The sequence below is a fragment of the Periophthalmus magnuspinnatus genome, chromosome 7 (assembly GCF_009829125.3).
Source record: "Periophthalmus magnuspinnatus isolate fPerMag1 chromosome 7, fPerMag1.2.pri, whole genome shotgun sequence".
NCBI classification, from domain to species: domain Eukaryota; kingdom Metazoa; phylum Chordata; class Actinopteri; order Gobiiformes; family Gobiidae; genus Periophthalmus; species Periophthalmus magnuspinnatus.
The window spans coordinates 22,269,940-22,289,663 of record NC_047132.1 but is presented as its reverse complement, the minus strand read 5'-3'; the positions used below and the strand labels follow the sequence as shown (position 1 = coordinate 22,289,663).

The window sequence follows — 19,724 nt, the reverse complement described above, 5'->3', positions numbered from 1 at the left end:
CATTTCTAATTGTCAATGATGTTCTTGGGTTTTTTAATTGAGATGTCCACAGCCAATCCTCAGTATGGGGTTTGGAGCAGAGTTTAGACTCTGGAGGACCAAATTTAGGCTTATTTTTTGATGAAACTGAACTGATTAAATTATTTATTTATTTGATTGGGACAATGCATGCTAATGAGCAGACATGTTACATGGACATGAATGTAAACACACCGAATTATAGCTAATTTATAGCTAATTTCCATCCATTGTCCCAAGGGCTGGGGTATTAGTTTTTAATAAGACCAAATACATTTTTTTTCTAACTTTACTATAAAAGTATATGTTTACTTTGTATTGCACTGCAGTAATACTATACATGTTGAACTGCACACACAATTAGATGGCCAATCCTTCTTATTTGACTGTGATTCTTACTGTGGGTTATTCATGGACAAACCTGAAAGTCCCCAGCTGACTAAACTCCTGTCCTTTACATAAACAAAACACTTTCTGCTGACTCGTGGTCCAATAAAAGGGTGTGATTTGGGGCACTATCAGAACAGGTCACTGGGCCTCATATCTGCTTGTTCTATCAGATTCATTCATTCACTTCACATGTACTCTGCCCCATCGTCCTATCTCCAGTCAAAGGCCTGTCAGATAATTATGTCATCTTTGAGACAGTAGAAAGCCCCCGAATGTAATGACACAGTCTCATTTGTTGTTTTTTGTACTATATCAATGTTACACCTAAATGATGAGCAAATTATCAAAACATGGATGTTATTGTGAATGTTGTTGAATATATGGAAATTTAAATAGAAAATATACAAGTTGTAAAAAGAGCTGATTAAAAACAAAAAAAAATTGATGTGATTTTATTAAATAAATGTGAGTTTATGAAATGATATTTCTACACTTGATATTGAATACTAAATGTATTTACTACATTGAATACTAAATGTATTTAAAACCATGCCCTAACTCATATCTGATGGATTGCCAAAATACCATTTGAATATCATTATTGGTATACTTTAGCACATATCGATATTCATTTTTGTAAATATATACCACCTCTACTTATATGTATATATGAATAACATGTAAATCAGCTCTATTTAAAGACTGAGAAAGGACCATGTGGTGGGTGAAAATAACTGTGGGTCCCTAACTGTGGCAGCTCAACAGGCTATTCTTGTTCTTTCATCATTTGATCTGCTTGACCGGCCAAAGCGGATTTATGAATGATTACAATGTGCTCATACATTTGTTTTTGGTGCCTCATAAGTACACTCTATTTTTACACATTGTTGTACTCAATTAAAAGTACCTTTCACTTATCTGTATCATCTGGAACTTTGCAACTCATATTTGTCTATTTGCCCAAGTAAAATTTTATTACAAAACTTTGGAGGCAAAACACTGAGTAAATGCAAATTACTACTGCTTTAGCACTAACACTACCAAATCTATGGTACTATCACCAGTGGTAGTGCTCTTTTTTTTAAAACTACACCTATTTTCACCATGACTACTGCTGCAAACACTGTTATTGTTGTTGCTAAAACTAGTCATATTTCTACTGTTCGTTAATCTGGTTAAACTTGAATGAAGTATTCCATGTTGCTTTACTAAGAAATTGTAGCTGTAGTCTCCTCCCATAGCATTTGTGTTCATTGTTTGTCACTAAAGTTGAAATTGGATGTTGGACTGGTTTTTCAGGACCTTTACACCTTTCAGTTGGCTGGAACTCCCCTTCTGCCCTCAAGCCTCGAATCTGGATAGTGATTATTATTTACTTTCATTATTCCTCAAGGGTCCTGTATCATTATTTAAAACCATGAAAACTGAGCCAATCATTACTAATATGTTCCACTTATGAGAAGGCTACATTAATAAAAAAATATTATGTTTACCTTTTATTTATAATCAACTTATTTTCAGGTTCATTTTAGCAAATTCCCAACAAACCATAAATAAATTTTGTACTTATTAAATTAAGTAAATGATTTGTAATTCATTTTTCATTCATTCATTTGCATTTACTGTATTCAACAATAGGCTTATCCTTCGTAAATTAGGAATAACGTTGGCTACAATCCCTTACCCTGTCAATATCTACCTCAACAGCTGCACTAACAAGTCTCTATTAGTCAAAGACATGGCATGGACCCCTTGCAATTAAAAGCATAACTATGTCCCACTCATTGTCAGTGAATGTCTGCCTGTCACATACAGTAAAGGCAGTGACAGTGGCGCTATTTCAGCTCGCAGTGTAAAGCTTTGCAAAAAAGATGATGTCACCCTTTGCTCAGGGGGGCGGGGCTTATGTGGAAAGGGGGCGTGGCTTCGCAGTGCGCTCGTCTTCAGTTTCAGGTAAGCTTCAACTTTCACAACAACACCCGGTGAGCGGTAGTCCTCCTCTCAGTTACTATTCAGGGAAAGCTCACAGAAGGAGCTAGAAGAGCAGCATGTAGGACATTTTAAAGCAGTTTGTCTTAATGTTAAGGAACTGCAGATGAAAAAATACCAGTTTGGATTACTTTGGAGACAATGCACTGGGAACAGTTACTTCGTTTAACTAATAACAAGGTAAAGTTTGAGCGCTTTTATGGCAGTTTTGTGTGTTTAATTGTTTAATAAATGCGCTAGAAAAGCTAATATATCTGTGCGTGTTATGGTCTGTGCGCAAAAGCCACTCTTGCTGTCTGGCTTTGTGGGATTAGTCATGAGTTGCGCATGCATCAGCAGGTGAGCCAGGTATGTTTGGTTTTGACCCTTTATGGTGTGGCAATACAGGCTCCAGCTGGAGGTGTTTGACTGGCATTATTATGGATAGCATTACGGATGACACATTTCCTCTGCTTTATGCCTAAAGCTTTGGGTTGGTGAACTGAAATTAGTCATTATTACTAACAAAGTACAATCAAAGTACCATCTAGTTTCTGTCTGATTAGTTCAATGAATATATTTTGGTCTGGTATCTCAATCAGTAATTGTTTTATTTATATCAGATCCTAACACAAATTAAGATAAGACATTTATAAGATATATTTTATTGGTCTGAAAGTGAGGTAATTTCTCATTCAAGCAGCTCAGTTTAAAGTGTAAAGAACAATACATTTGAAGTTAAAAACAAAATTAACAAACCAAATTAAGAATTAAGATGAAACTCTTTTGTGTTGCCAGATGTGCAATGTCCAACCAGTCATAGTTCATAGTATTGGTTATATATATGTTTCCCCAGAAGTAAACACAACTCACAGAAATCTGAAACAGCCTCTTACTGTTTTTCAGTTTCTTTTTTTTGGTTAGGAATCACTTTCGTCAGTTAGGATTCACTTTCCTCACACAATCTTTGTCATGTACTAGCTTCCTCTTTTAAAAATGACCAGAAGTTACCCATTGTCTCATTTTTACCCCCTTGTTGAATGACACACACGCAAATGTCTGATTTCTGATAGTCAGCAAAACTACTTTCACGTGCTGTGCCACTCACATTTTTCTTCCTTTTTCTTCATTTCCCCCCTTTTTACTTCTGATCCGTTTTCTGTTTTAGGCAACTTTTAGCACAGTCTTTTCAAATTCTTTTACACCTTAATTAAGTATTTGTTTTACCATTTATGCTCTCTATTTTAGCAGCAATATCAAGATTTGTGATTATTATGTCCGATAACAACTGCACTTGAACGTTCAAATATATCATTTTATGTATTATTAAAAGTTACAATTACTGGTATAACTAACACCTTTCTGCTTGTTGTCTGTTCAGATTGACCGCCTGGAGGTGAGTGCCCTCTCTCAGACGCCGCTGGCCGTGTCTTGTGGGGCAGACGGTTCCTATCCTGGGGCAGACGATGGCACCCCAGACCCTCAGCGCACCAAGCAGGCCATCGCCCAACTGCAGCAGAAGATCCTCAAACTCACAGAGCAGATCAAAATCGAACAAACCGCTCGAGATGACAACGTGGCGGAGTACCTCAAGCTGGCCAACAATGCGGATAAGCAACAGAGCTCACGCATCAAGCAGGTACAAGGAAATTATCAATATTATTTTATTATATTATTATTTTTATTATAGTATGATAAGTTATGTATGCCTTTACTTCAGATTCAGGTTAAGCCCCCCAGGGGTGATTAGTTAGAACAACAGAAAAGAACCTAGTGGACAACCAAACATACAAAACCCAGTGGAGCGTTAGCAAGGACATTATATCTACATCATCACATAAAATTTGAAAGGAGAATAGTAGGAATAAAACATTTCAATTCAACTTTTATGTGAATATGTTGCACAGTTAATTGCAGAAATTACCCAAGGATGAGAGTCAATAGCTCTTTTAATCTTGTAATCACAATATGAGAATATTAAGTATTTTTCATCAGTGGTCGCTGCTATTTGCCATCTCCATTACCTTGTATATGTATTGACATTTGAGTAGTGGTTATAGGAGTAAGCACTTTTTAATATATAATCTTTTCCATACGAGTTCCATAACTAACAGTGTTTCAACTTCAAGTTTAGAGTACATTTTCACCTTTCCACCCACAGTTGTTTTTCATAAAATCTTTCAAATATGTTAATGGCTTTTTTGTTACTTCCTCCCATAAGGTTTTTGAAAAGAAGAACCAGAAGTCAGCACAGACCATCCAGCAGCTACAGCGCAAACTGGAGCACTACCACCGAAAACTGCGTGAGGTAGAGCACAACGGCATCCCACGCCAGCCCAAGGATGTCCTGCGGGACATGCACCAGGGCCTGAAGGACGTAGGGGCCAAAGTGACCGGGTTCAGCGAAGGAGTGGTAGACAGCGTTAAGGGGGGACTGTCCAGTTTCTCCCAGGCTACTCACTCTGCCGCTGGTGCTGTGGTCTCTAAACCAAGAGAGATTGCATCCCTCATCCGCAACAAATTCGGAAGTGCAGACAACATCCCTTCTCTGAAAGACTCTCTTGATGACCCCACAGTTGAAGAGGCTGTGGCTGTAGTTGGTGGACGATCTTTAGGGCACCATTTTCAGTCTAGTCCAAAATATGGTAGTGAAGATGATTGTTCAAGCGCAACATCGGGATCGGCAGGGGCCAACAGTATGACAGGGGCGCCAGGTGGTCCCCCCAGTTCCAAAGGCAACACGATGGAGAGGAGTCAAAGTTTGGGTTTTGACATGCTGCTACAGGAGGTGCAGGAGTTGAGGGAGAGTCAGGCTAGAGTAGAGGAGCACCTGGAAAGTCTTAAGGCTCACTATCAGAGAGACTATACCGTTATCATGCAAGCGCTGCAAGAGGAGCGATTCAGGTATGAAAAAAATGTGACCCAAGTTTTTACTATTGTGACATAGAACCATTGCTTTGAAAGAGGTCTACTAGTGCTTACGTAGTTCTGCAATGTTATTTATACACAAAACTTTATGCATTGTCTTTCCTGAAAACATGGTTGACTATTACTCTGTACTAATGTGCAGTTTTGACTGGTGCAGTAAAATCCCATGAAAAACAAGTACATATTTTCCTAGAAATCATTGTCGCAGTGAACTTTTAATAGGCTAAGCTGTTTTATGTTACAGGATGACATTAATCCAAATTTCCTTTTATCATAGGCGTTACCTGTTGATAAGAAGCCAACCCTTGCACCTAATTTTTACTAATAGCTTACATTATTATTTCAGAGATGATAGCATAATGTTTTCACACATTTTATGAAGCTGTTACACTTAAACAAACACCCACATATTACAAGTTCCTCTATGTTATTTCAGCCCATTCTTTTATTATAGTGAAACAGTGTTTATTGTTGTGAATTTGTGTGGGCAGCTGTCTTCAGAAAACAGCCAGAAATGCCCAGAATGTTCAGTTAAAATATCAAGATGTCTCGTATTAAGGGCAAAACAACACTACAGTTGATAACAAGTGGCGAGAGCATTTTTCTACCTAAAATGTCCATAGCCTAAGCCAACCATGTTTGTCCTAAGAATAACTGGGGGCAGAGTGACCGCATCCTGCCAGCTGGGAAGAGCCATCAAAAACAAATCATGCCAGCAGGAATAATATTTAAATACTGTTCATTTCCAAATATATCCATAATTAAAGTGGCATTTCAGGTCAATCTCATTTGGGACCAATCTTGCAAACAGTGCAACTCAGTCTCATGTGGAAAAATCAATTTATATAAATTCTATTACACACACATGCATATGTTTGCATTAATTGTAGTGGTGTCACAGTTGTAAACTAATACCATTACGGCACAATTATCAAATTTGGTATGTTGAAAGAAACAAAAAGTATCCATATGGCTCTTTTAAAACCTGTATAAATGAATGATTTATCCAAAGGAAACTGTATTTTGTATATGTTTTATGAAATATAAATGAGATTTTAAAAGTGAATTGGATGACTTAAATAATACTATATTGAGGTTTATTGTAACGTGTGTATGTTCAGCTTTAGCTTAATAGGCATACATTCACATCTTCTATTTTCTTATTGCCCATCATTGGTTCCTTAGATGCAAAAACACAATAGTGCACTGTTCAACCATTTTATTTTTGCTGCTCTCTGATTGGCCACTCTCCTCCTGCTGGCTCATTGTGATTGGTCTACTTGATCAGCAGATGACTAAATCTAATGAGTTGTCCAGTCAGGTGCCAATGTGGTCAAATGCCTTTAGGAAGATCTGTCTCTGTCCAAATCCTGTGTCTCTCTGAATGTAAGCCAATTAGATCCCAGTCTCACGTGTACATCTGTGTGTGTTTATGTGTTCAGGTGTGAGAGATTGGAGGAGCAGCTGAACGACCTCACTGAACTTCATCAGAACGAGATCCTCAACCTGAAACAAGAGTTAGCCAGTATGGAGGAAAAGATTGCCTACCAGTCATACGAGAGAGCCAGAGACATACAGGTTTGTATGTACACAGACTAAACAGTATTAATAATATTTAAAGAGGTGCAATGTTGGTGTAATTATTGGTCAGAAAGTACATGTTGTTTTTTTTTCTCCCAAAATTATTAAATATAATCTAAATATATAAATATAAAAAATAATTCTAAGCTTTGCAATATAAACATGTTTATTCTAGAGATTTCCAGCTGCATACACATTGCATAGCTGGCTTAAGTCTGTAGTCTTAGTTATGGGCAGTAAAACCACATGAATTTAAACTGGATTTAGAATACTTAGCCAACACAATGCAATCCACCTGAAGTCTCAGAAGGTTATCATATACTTGCTGAAGTACAAGGATTACCTCATTGTCTGTGTGTAAATACCAAACAATGCGTTGTCCGAAAAATCCTGTCTGTCCAGCCTTGAGCTTTATTCAAAATAAGGGCATTTCCTTTTAAACAGCCCACATTCACTCTGGGTGAAGGATCAGGTTTCTATTTGGGTTTATTACCATTGCTCTCCAGCAGGGGGTGGTAAAGCCTTATGAAAGCCAGAGCCACTTGAGTCCATATGCAGTGTGTTTGCCTAGGGAAGGTGACCTTGCTCATTAACTATGTTACAGGAGGCACTGGAGGCATGTCAGACCAGAATCTCCAAAATGGAGCTGCAACAGCAACAGCAGCAGGTGGTGCAGCTGGAGGGGCTGGAGAACGCCACGGCCCGAACCCTCTTGGGGAAACTCATCAACGTGTTGCTGGCCCTCATGGCCGTCCTCCTGGTCTTTGTCTCAACTGTGGCCAACTGTGTGGTGCCCCTGATGAGGACGCGCTCACGCTCTCTGTCCACACTGCTGCTAATCGTGCTACTGGCCTTCCTCTGGAGGAACTGGGATGCTCTGTCAGGATACACCCACCGTGCACTGCAGCCTCCAGGGTGAACCCAAACCAGCCCGGCACTGATGACTTCTAGTGCTTTGGTGACAACAGTTGAAGCGAGCGTCACTGCAGCCATGTGGGACACTTGTAAATGTGATGGACAGTGACAGTGACGGTGTCTGAAGCTGAAAACCCGTCCAGACACAGAGACCGTTGTATTACGATGATCAGAGGCAGAAACTGTGAAGTGAAGTACATGATTCTCATGTCGAAGGAAAAGACTGTTTACATTTTAGAAATGAACTCTTAGTCCTTACAGGATACAGCACTGTACCATTTTATGTTTAGATTTTAATCAATTATTATGATATAATTTCTAATATGAATATTTATAATAGTACCATGTAGCATTATGGTCATTTTACTCTGCAGGAGTTTAGTCTGGACACTGGGCTGGCCATGGCCATGGTGTGATGATGAGTTGATTTTGGAAAGAAAGAAGGATTTTTAAAAAAAGCAACATTAAATGGCGGATCTTATCAGCTAATATCTGCAAAGCCTCAGATTTGATAAAAAAATACAAAACTGAAATTGTAAAAAAAAAATTATTATTATTTTAGGGTGAACCTGCCATATTTGCAACATGTCTAACATGCTGCCAGTTTCTTAAGGAGTCAAAGTTTGCTCATAAAGCAGTATTAACCAGTCACAGTAAGGTTTATTTGCTGCGGTCATTCGCTGAGCCATAGCTGTTTTGGTGCTCCATCGCCATTCACTGGAAAAGGAGAGCTGCTTTATACCACTCTGTCAGGTGCACATTACCAAGGAATCTTCACATACTCACCAGATATAATCACTAACTCCTCTTTTACCATATTGTTTTTGTGTCCTCATCCAGTGCCATACCTTGGTCTACCCCGAGGCTATCAGTGCACAAAACTGAAAGAACCTTAGATAAAATAAGTAAAAGAAAGTTTATCAAATGTCTAAATACTCATTAATTTGTCTTTTGAGAGATGTTTGTTATGAATGAAAGTGTGACTTGATAGTGACTTCCTTTTTGTTTCTTACTCATTCATTATTCCCTTAGATTTTCAGTATTTGCTACCATTTTTATTAGTGAAGGGCAACTATTTGCTCTGAGGAGCAGAAGATAAAGCGAGACCATTCAAAGTACGTTAGCGCTGCACTTTAGCACACAGCTGATAACGCGTGTCAGGCGGAGACGGGGTGGGGGTACTGTGATCGGGACTTCAAAGGTTGCCACTCCTAAGACAGTAGTCCTCCTGGGATAAGAGAGAGGCGGCCTCAGGTCAGAATCACTGTCAGCTCTGTCTTAAGTTAAAATCCATAGACACTATACACTTCATGTCAAAACGTCAATAAATCTTTACTCTTAAATGAAAGAAGGAAATTGCAATGATAGTGACAGTGATAGTGATATTTTTCAATGAGCAAAATTAACAATGAGCTTAAGTCAGAATTCAATTATTATTAACCTGAAATTATTTAATAAAATCAGCACCGCAGCTATTTATTGTCTTTTTCAATGTGTGAAAATAATAGAATTTATGATGCATTGTTACACCTGTGTCATTTTCCCTTGCTAAATGCTGATTGCAGGCAGGTTTAGAGTGAGAGTGAGCCTGATCTCACAGATATGGAAATGTCTGGGTAATGATAATGTAAGGCTGTGTGCTACCACTCCAGTGCCTTCAATTTCATTTTGTAAGTGTGGATTAAATAAAGTGCATTCCTGACTAACACAAGAGCTGTTCTTGTTTTATTGTGTTTGAGTGTGGGTCATGGTATCCACAATAATAATAATGGAATGTGAAATAAGCTAGCTGAAGTGTAACTGTTTTCTTACAGCCGGCAGATGGCGCTCTTTGGCTTTCTGAACTCCTTCGCAGTGGCTGCCTGTGCCATGTGGCGCTTGTATTGAGAAGGCGGTGGCCTGAGCGCGAGGTGGTGTCACTCCTTATCAGGAAGGAAACAGGTCTGTGCGAGGCCTCTTACCCACTGGAACACCGCAGAGAGTCCGAACGCACTAGGGACAATATTTTCATTCTAAACACAGAGGTGCTGGCGTGGCCCACTCAGTGGCAGACAGTCTCCGCTCTAAAAGCGTGATTGAGCAGCACAACCTCTCAGCTGATATCTGATGCTGACAGCTCTGACCCACGCAGCACCTTTATCCCTGCGTGCCCTCACGCACGCACTACACAGTGGCTAATAGGACACCATGGCACACGCGCGCACAATCCAGGTTGCCTGCTGCCTCAGCCATTGTCATTGTACGATGTAGTTTTCAGGGTCATCATGTTGTATGCACTTTATCCCAGCTCTTTCCTACCGGTCTGCACGCGGCAGATTTGATGCGCATGGCTGTGCGCCAAAGTAAACACGGGGCGCACTTATTTGGCCACTGAAAGCTCCAAGCGGCGAATGAGAGACCATGTCTCCAGAGGGCTGACGGTAAATAGGCAGAGGTGATTTAGCAACTTTAATTATTGTGTGTAGAGATAACATGGTCAGGCGTGATTTATACAGACACACTCCAAGAGTCCAGGAGTGCATTAGCGCGCGCTGTGTGGGGCTTGACCAATAGAAGGATGCAGTGAGTTAGAGAGTAACAAAGCTGCTTGTTTTTTCTTGGAGACATTGCTATTTGGCAAAATAGATATTTGTACCACCATGCAGGTTAAAACATATTTATCCATTTCCACATGTTCCCAGATGTGACCTCTGGCCTTCACTTGTTGCCCTACAAGATATGATATATATTTTCAGGACTCTTGACACAATGCCAGCCCCTGTTGAACGAGGACGCATGTGTTGAGCTTGAATATTTATGAGCTGATCTTCGTTGGAGAGACGAGAGACGGGAATGTCAGGAGCCGGAAAGGTGCGCTCATGTGTCCATCTGGTAGCACTTTCACGGTGCTTACCGTGCTGTTAGTGTGCCCATAACGGAACCCTCCGGATCTGCAGAACGAATCTGAGTGTGGAGATGTAGAGGAGCGGGAGGCGGGACTTTGACCCACCATTAACCCCCAGATGAGCGGAACCAAGGCACGGGGTGGGGCACGGTCAAGTGAGCAGCATCAAAGAAAAAGTAGATAGTTATTGCAACTTCAGAGGCAGCCCCACCCCATAAATTAATCTGTGAAATGTTAACACTAAGTCTAATAAATCAAATGGAGAACAAGTAACGGACACATGCAGCTAACCTTAATTAACTTTACCTCATTGGCAATAAACACTTTAGAGGTGCTTAGCGCAAGCGACCACTAGAAGAAAGCACACAAAGAAATGAAAACTAATCAGTAAATTGAGGAAAGGGGTTTTCAATTGTAATTTGACTATTGTTCTAAGTATAGGCTGAAATATGTCTGGTCCTAAGTAGTTTACTCTTTATTGTTTGTGCTTGGTTGTATCAAAAGCTCTTGGTTTGAGTGGTGATAAAACATGAGTGATGTGTCCCGTTGCGCGTCAGGAGCGAGGCTGTGGAGCAGCGCGGAGCACAGTGGGCTGAGGGACAGAAGAGGCAGGATGAAAAGAGGAAGCACGACTCGCTTATCGCGTCATTCGGGTCTAGGCGTTGAGCAGGAAACAGCCTTTCCTCTCGGATTGTCGCACTAGGAACAAACACTATTTTGTCTTTGCTCAATGCACCCCACGGCACAGAAGACGCGGAAGCCGGTCAGAAGGAAAAATGCCTCCTTCGATAGAGATAGCCGTCCTTCTGCTCAGCGTCCTGGCTTTGGAGACGCGCCGTTGTGCCAGCGCGCTGCACATCCAACAGGCTTTTGCGTCTCCCAATCACACCAATAACTTTGTGGTTGACCCAATCTCCGGGAGAGTCTACCTAGCCACGGTCAACACAGTGTACCAGCTGAACGGGACGCTCAGTCTGGAGGTGGAGAAGAGGACGGGGCCGGTGGAGGACAACCTGTTGTGCCATGCGCCACAGCTGCCCCAAGCTCCGTGCGAGCATCCCAAATCTCTCACGGACAATTACAACAAGCTGCTAAAGCTGGACCGAGAGCAGGGGGTCGTGGTCGTGTGTGGGTCAGTATACCAAGGCTTCTGTGAGCTCAGGAAAATGGACAATATCTCGGAGATAGCGGTGGAGTTTCCTCCTCATGGGGAGAAGACTGTGTTCCCGAGCATGCTCAACATCGCTGCCAATCACCCAAACGCGTCCACTGTGGGACTGATCTTCAGGAGCCACGGGGGCAACACCCGTCTCCTAGTGGGAGCTACGTACACAGGGGCTGGTACCCAGTATTTCCCCAAGAACCATAGTAAGGAGGACCTGCGTTTTGAGAACACTCCTGAGATAGCCATTCGCTCTTTAAATGTCAAAGATTTATCAAGACTTTTCACTTATGACATAAACCCTTCAGAAGACAACGTCTTCAAGATCAAACAGGAGGCCAAGACGAAAAACAAGCTGAACTTTGTGCACGCGTTCATCCAAAAGACATACTCCTATATTGCCTTTAATAATGACGCCAAAATGGGCCATAAGGAGAGCCAGCCCAACAGCATCCTGGCCCGGATCTGTCTGGACACTGACAACCCAAAGAAACCCAGCGGACCCGAGAGCAGGAAACTCACTGAGTCCTACATCCAGATGCCACTACTGTGTGGATCTAATGGAAACATTTACAACCGGCTTGTGTCCGTTTATGACGTGAACATATCCACGGAGGAACGGTTGAGCCCGGAGCCTTACCTGTTCGGAGTATTTTCAAAGGCGGACCGAAAGTCTGCCCTGTGCGCCTTCAAGTTTAGTGACATCGAGGAGGAGATCCGACAGGCACGGAGAAACTGCTCCAACTCCCCCAGCAGCGACGTGCAGGTGCTGGAAAGTGTCATCCAGGGCTCTGGGGCAGCATGCATCCAGAAGGGCAACCTGGTGGTAAGTAGTTTAGCCTAATGTCTAATACAAAATCTACTATTAACAAAGTAAGTACGTGGCAAACTTTTCACAAGATAAACGTGAGTTAGATAAAGGAGAGTACAGGCATTTTTTTAAAGTGTAAATTTGTTGCTTTATTTGAATTGTTTGGCCGCCTTAGTCTTTCTTATGTGCGCATGTGCCACAACATCTTTTTCCCCCCATATTTTACCCTCGGGGTTTTCAATGAGTCTATCAAACATGAGCAAGTATCCTACAGTTTTCTACTATGGTGATGTGCGCACTGTATTCTTATGCGTACGTCTTACTTTTATCATTTGTTTTTGGATAGGACTATTTGTACAACTTAATTCTAAGTCCATCTCATGTGATCTCTGAATCTCATTGATAGCTTTCGTGTTTTGTTTCGCACCAGAGCTGTTCCCGAGGCTCGCGCGCGTGTGTCTGGGCTTCAGTGTGTCACGAGGGCAGGTCATGATGGTAGCTGTGGTGGCCAGATCCACGCTGGGGGTTATGGGAAGGGTGAAATTCCCATCACATCTAGCGGACAACTCAAGATTACATCTTCAAATCTAAACATGGGCCAGGGTCAATAGTTTAGCTCAGTGTTAAAAGCTCTGACATGTTGTTCAGCTGTGTCTTAACTTTTCCTGTGCTACTAATAGCATCAGCGTGGGTTTAGCACTAGTTATGGAACAAATAGGCTGTTTGTCAAAACACATAGTACCATTGTACCAAAAGCATGTCACAGTGCAAAATTAAACTTTTTGTACTTGTCAGATATTTGGCCCTAGCATCTCACATAATGATTTGGGCCCCTCTTTGAGACTGTATTGACAGAAGTTAAAAGTGTTTCAAAGTGTCTACAGTTCTGAGGAATGCGCTGTCTGAAATCTATCTTTTCATTTTGGTGGTTTTGAGTGACAGCGGTGAGGTCAAAGGAGACTGTCCAACAAACCAATGTGATGTCAGGTCAAAGATCTGCCACCAAAGCAACCCTTCTGTCATGTAGGGGCCACCTCTCCCACTGGTATTTTTCTGTTCTTCAGTGCCCTATTCACACAAAACCGTCTGTAACTAAGTAAAGTTCAGTGCATTATTGTTTTCATGGCCACTGAAATCAATGTCTTTTGTTGTCAGCTGTGTGAAGGCCAGTGTGCAACTAAAAAGTCAGACACAATTTGATAAGAGAGACCCAGAGCTCGTGGGAAAGCGCTCTGCAAATATCCGTACTGCTTAATTCTCCCTGCCGCTGTGTGTGCGCTAAAATCTTCTGAGAATTCCCACTAGATCCCGGTGTGCATCCGAGCATGGCATTAATGTGTTATCATTGCCCATGGAGGATTTGACAAAAGCACGGTCTTATGAGTGTTGAAGACCCTTGTAAGCCCCTTTCAAGTATTCACGGAGATGTCAAGGAAGTGATTCAGTGGAATTAGCAGCACGGTTGTGATTACCCGCTATCAGCTTTTGTTTTATCAATCCACTTTTGTCTCAAGGCTCTGTCTGATCCTCTCATCTGTATGGAATGGTTATGACAGCTTGTGTGTAGGTTTGCATAATAAATTGTAATTTTGTTATTAACCAAAGCAAACACAATTTTCATATCCCAAGAAAATAAACGTATCATAAATAGCATTTGTTTACACTTTTGAAATAATAGCATTGTATTTGATTTAGCCATACTCGCTATCACATGACATGCTTCTTCAGTGGCATTGTAGACAGGTGATAGTCCTCAAAACTTGTTGTCGGGATTTGAACCTTCAATGGAACCATATCTCAGGAACATTAGGCAACCACCTTAAAGCACTCAAGAAACCCTTTTCAGATCTGAAGTAGGAGCACCAAGCTGGATGACCATGCTTTGTTTTGATTAGAGGGAAATTAATTAACAAACCCTGACATGAACTCCAGCCAGTAGGGATGGGATAAGATCTCGTGCCACAAGATGATGTAGATACATTTTTATCATAACCATTATGAAGCTTGAAAAGTATATTTTATCACAAATTTTATAGTGAAAAAGTTTATGTCGAGCCCTTTTGAGTAACCTGAAAAATACATAACCAGATACAAGTAGAACTAGAGCTGAAATTTGGGGAAAAACAAATTCCTGTTTTTCAGACAAGTGATGCAATTTTGATTTGATTGCAACATTGTAAAAATGCTTTTTTACTTTCATAGAATTTAAGATTAAACACTAAATAAGACAATTCTAAAACTATTCAGGAAAGGTTTTTATGTGATTTTTTTCAGTATCAATACTTATTGACCTAGTTTTAGTATCGGTTAATATCTGGGTATCAATGCTTTTGACATCCCCTATTCCAGAGTGACATTTATTATAATTGTCAAACTTACACCTTGACTCTTATTGTGTCGTCTGTAGTTGCAGCCGGATCAGCTGGACTGTGGTGCAGCCCACCTGCAGCACCCTCTGGCCTTGCGCAGATCCCTGAAATCCAGGCCACTGCTGGAGACCCCGTCTCTCACCTCCGTCAGTGTGGACCATGTGCATGATCACACTGTGGTATTCCTGGGAACAAGCAGCGGACGCCTGCGTAAGGTGAGACGTGTTCCTCTGCTCCTAAAACTATGCACCACCTCAGGTCACAATCTAATAGCAACATGTAATTATTGCCACTGAATAGAGTTAATTTTTTTAATGGGATTTTGCCCCGGAGCTTGGAAAACCTACAACGTTCCTGAGTTACAGAGACTTGCTTTGATGTGGCCGACAGAACAAGGAAGTGCTGTAGGATCACTTACGAGCAAAAATGGGAAGTTACATTTAAGAATACATATTATATTTTTTTCTGGTATTTACTTTTATATCTAGATCACAATTTTACATTTGGTCATTGTAGCTAGCCTCTTCATTGTCACGTTTACTGTTTACTTTTCTAAATCTTTATTTATTACTATTTCATATTACTATTTTGTAAGCAAATTCAAGTCGATTTCACACATTTAGTTCTCATTTTGGTGACCCTACCCTATAGTATTAGGGTTAGGTTGAAGACCCTTAAAACGTAACCCACACTGCAATGACTGTACATGTATTATTTTGTTGGTGTATACTTCATGCATATTTTCACATTTGAAGTCTTTAACTTACATTACTTGGGCTGGATATATACAGTCCTCACACCGTCACTCCCAGCCCTTTGTCTGTCCTGCAGTCGACCATGATGACCCTCCTGCTCCATTAAGTCGTCCTAATCACATGCTCCGATGTTCATGAGACCTGTGTATTGTCTGCGATCACCACAAAGCTGCTTAAAAGGATCGCTGCTCCACAAATGAGTCAGGTCCTTGCTTTGTGTTGTCTGATTTTCATCCAACAATCTCCAAAGCTAAAAACATCTGCACGGGGTTTGACTGGAGTCTAATTAACAACATGCCTTAATTCTGTCTCACACATTCCTGGTCACCCCTCACTGGGCTTCTCTGAGCGGCAGACACACACTCACCACAGTCGGCAGGAAAAAACAGCCCTGGGAGCTCTCTGCCCCATTGTTTGGCATTAGACATTTACAATAGTTCATTCAATAGTGTTGGTAGGTGTCACATTTGACTAAAACAGTTCTGTATTTCTTTTTGCACACATGAAAGGATAACGTGTTGTAATACACATAATTACCCTTGATAAAGCATGAATAAAGACTTTTCATAATTAACAAATTCTTCTAGCTACTTAAGTAATAACTAATCCCAACCATAACCCTTTAATGAAGGTGTTACTAAGCCTGAATCTTTAATAAAGTTTTTGTCAATTATGAATTAAGCCTTTCTTCATGCTTTATTAAGGCTAGTTAAGTGTCACAGATTAGTCATATTTTAGAACAGTGTTATATGGGACCATTGTGCAGAGGTGGAACAACTATTTTTTCCTCATGTACACTTCGACGTAATTAGAGGTGTCACAATAAAAAAATGTCAAACTAAATTTCGATATTATAAGGAATAGACTCAATACGCAATACTGATTCTGATACCATAATGATAATTAAAAAAACACTATTTATTTAGACAGTGTAATGTGATTTGCAACATTAAATAATAGTACTTTTTCTATATTGCCATGTGTCCTTATATCTGTGTAGTCCTATGTATGTGTATGTAGTCTTATACTTATTTTGATATGGTGTATGATCATTCTAAAGCTCTTCAGGGAAGGTTCCTTTCTGTCCTATGAACCCTTTTTAGTATCGATACTTGCTTAAATGAGTATCTAGTTTTGATACAAGTTTTAATATTGATTAATGTCTGATTTTCAACACTTATGACAACCCTAGACATAATAACAAGCCTCTGTAAACCAATGTTTTGAACATGTACCACTTAGGCTTTTTAATGTGTTACCATGGTGTTTATAAGTATAATTTTGCTTTTGACAAAACTAAAAGGCACTTACTTATTCATCCATGGGTTTTAGAGTGATGAAAATCTAGCATCATTCCTCTAGCAATTAACACTTTAAAACAAAATATTATATCCTCTGAATGGTGAAAGTCCTCAAATATTAAACAAGAAGCAGAAACCTATGAATACAGCCATGAATTGGGCAAACTGCAATAATAATAATAATCATAATACTAATAATAACAATACATACGTAACACATATATAGCGCTTTTCATCACACTCATAGACGCTTCACACAATTCAAGACTCACAAATAAAAGAAACAGATAAAAAAGGAGGTGCAGTTATTTGAAGGCAGTTACTTTGTAGGTGAGTTTTCAGGGCTTTCTTGAAAATGGTGAGTGTGGATGAGTCTCTGATGTGTTTGGGCAGGGAGTTCCAGAGGGTGGGTGCTACAGCGGTGAAGGCCCTGTCCCCCCAGGTTTAATGTTTAGTCCTGATGGGGGGAGTAGGCAGGAGGTTGGCATCAGCTGATTGGAGAGCACGGGTGGGTGTGTGGTGCTGGAGGAGCTCAGAGAGGTGCGTGGGGGCCAGGTTATGGAGGGACTTGTACTGTGAGTTTAGAGATTTGAGTACAAGCCTGCTCTCTGAGGTAAATGCTTGGAAAATGTGTTTTAAATTTGTTTTAAATCCAGCTTTGGAGTACAAAACTTCATGTTACTAAAAGAGTTCCTGTAGAAGATGAAGGTAGTATTTTCCCCCGTGAAGGCTGTCTGTAATTGGTTTTGGACACTCTTATAGTGTTATGTTGTTGGATGTTGAAGCTGTGTCTTTGTGTGTCTGAATGTGTCTGTTTGGCTGATTGCAGGTTTCACTATGTTTTGAGGTGTCGAGTTTGTGTACGCGCCAGTGCCGGTGGTTTTGTGATCTCATGTATTTACTCACACAGACTCCAACCCTGTCATTATGAGCTATAAGAGTGTTCTCTCAGCTCCTGCCTCGTACAGTCAGCCATGTCCAAAAACTCAGCAATATATCTCAACAACAACAGTGCTTGTACTACTTCAATACTACAACTTGTACTATCACTCACTACTAATTAATGCACTTCCACCAATACCAACACTTGTTACAGATTTTAGTTCAGCTTCTACTCGGCCTGTCGATGAACCATTGTTATAGTACTAGTATGTTATATCAGTAGGTTTGTTACAATGACAGATTTTGAAGTGCGATATATTGCTGAAGTAGGGCTATAGAAGATTTACCTGTCAATCTATATTCCTACCCTCACCTATAGTCATGAGCTCTGGGTAATAACCGAAATGTCAAAATCACGGATACAAGCGGCTGAAATGGGTTTCCTCTGTAGGGTGGCTGGGTGCTCCCTTAGAGATAGGGTGAGGAGCTCGGTCACACGGGAGGAGCTCGGAGTAGAGCCGCTGCTCCTCCACGTCGAGAAGAGCCAGCTGAGGTGGCTTCTGGACGCCTCTCTCGGGAGGTGTTTCGGACATGTCCCACTGGAAGGAGGCCCCGGGGAAGACTATGTGTGTTTTCAAATCACTTGGCTAAATAATGTCTCTGCTGGCCTGGGAACGCCTTGGGGTCCCAACTGAGGAGCTGGAGGACGTGTCCGGGGTCCCTGCTTAGACTGCTGCCCCTGTGACCCAGCTCCAGATAAGCAGAAGAAGATGGATGGATATAGACAATAAACAATAATACTGAAACCAAACTATAAAGCAGAATTATGCACAAAAAACTGTTCTAAATGCTCAATGAATTAAAAAAAAAAACATGTAACCATCAAGGTTACAACAAAGTGCGACAATAACTTGGCACAATTAAGCAAACCTGAGTACCACTTGTGAATACCTGCACAAAAACAGTTCAGTAGATGACAAGTCTCAAGGCTGCTATTTTGAGTAAGTGTTCAGAATTGTTCAGAAATTTTAAAAATGACTATAATCTTCCCCTACATGCATTATATCTGTGTGTGTGTGTGTGTTTGTGTGTGTGTGCGCGGGTGTGTGGCTTAGCGATTCTGTGACCTTGGCTTTTTAGCTTGCCCCTCTTGTTGTTTGCCTATGCATGTGTGGCTGGTGTTCGACAGTGTCTGTGTGTGCCCTGAGGATAGAGCCGTTACAGAGGTTAATGGGGCTGTTAGTGAATGTAATGTGATTCTGAATGTGAGTTTGGCTCCCGCTAAAACACAAGGGAGCCGCGGTTCAGATTGAGTTAGGCCTCTTTGACTACGTTTCAGAGAGAGCCCTCACTAAAGTCATTTGTGATTACATGCATGTTTTAATGAAGTCCCTCCCTCCCCCATCAGTACCTTTCTCACACTAAACGTCTTTATCTGACTTCATCCAATTTCCTCATTGTGAGCTCCTGACCACCCCCTTTCACTGTCGATTCAATCCAGTCCACTATGAAAAGGGGAAATTGGCTATATGTCCTGAAATATAATGTCCAAGGATAATGACAAAAACAGTAGTGGAGATATTACCTCTTGCTTCCTAACTCAGAATGGAAGTTATTTAGTCCGTATTTGTTTGTTAATTTAAAATATTTACTGGCTTAATCAGTTCTATTACTACTAATGTCTGGCACAACTGCTTCTGCTACTATCTATACAACCATTACTATGTACTTTCACTTCTACCTTTATAACTTTCCTCATC

General features: G+C 40.8%; 2 protein-coding genes across 7 annotated transcripts in view; both read left to right on the top strand.

The window, feature by feature from the left end:
* Positions 1-9,511, top strand: part of tmcc1a (transmembrane and coiled-coil domain family 1a) — a 38,269-nt gene extending 28,758 nt beyond the window's left edge. For 4 of the 5 annotated variants that reach the window (XM_033969272.2, XM_033969276.2, XM_033969275.2 and 1 more), the window contains 4 exons: positions 3,758-4,015; positions 4,598-5,280; positions 6,747-6,882; positions 7,490-9,511. In XM_033969272.2, coding sequence (XP_033825163.1) covers positions 3,758-4,015; positions 4,598-5,280; positions 6,747-6,882; positions 7,490-7,804 — 1,392 coding nt within the window. In that variant the 3' untranslated portion in view covers positions 7,805-9,511. Of the gene's footprint in view, positions 1-2,357; positions 2,578-3,757; positions 4,016-4,597; positions 5,281-6,746; positions 6,883-7,489 lie in introns of those variants that run through there. The other variant, XM_033969274.2, reaches the window with a different exon arrangement.
* A 1,754-nt stretch (positions 9,512-11,265) lies between these two features.
* Positions 11,266-19,724, top strand: part of plxnd1 (plexin D1) — a 109,703-nt gene continuing 101,244 nt past the window's right edge. Inside the window, exons 1-2 of one of the 2 annotated variants that reach the window (XM_033968977.2) lie at positions 11,266-12,672; positions 15,065-15,241. In XM_033968977.2, the coding sequence (XP_033824868.1) occupies positions 11,461-12,672; positions 15,065-15,241 (1,389 nt within the window). In that variant the 5' untranslated portion in view covers positions 11,266-11,460. The remainder of the gene's footprint in view (positions 12,673-15,064; positions 15,242-19,724) is intronic. The other variant, XM_033968978.2, reaches the window with a different exon arrangement.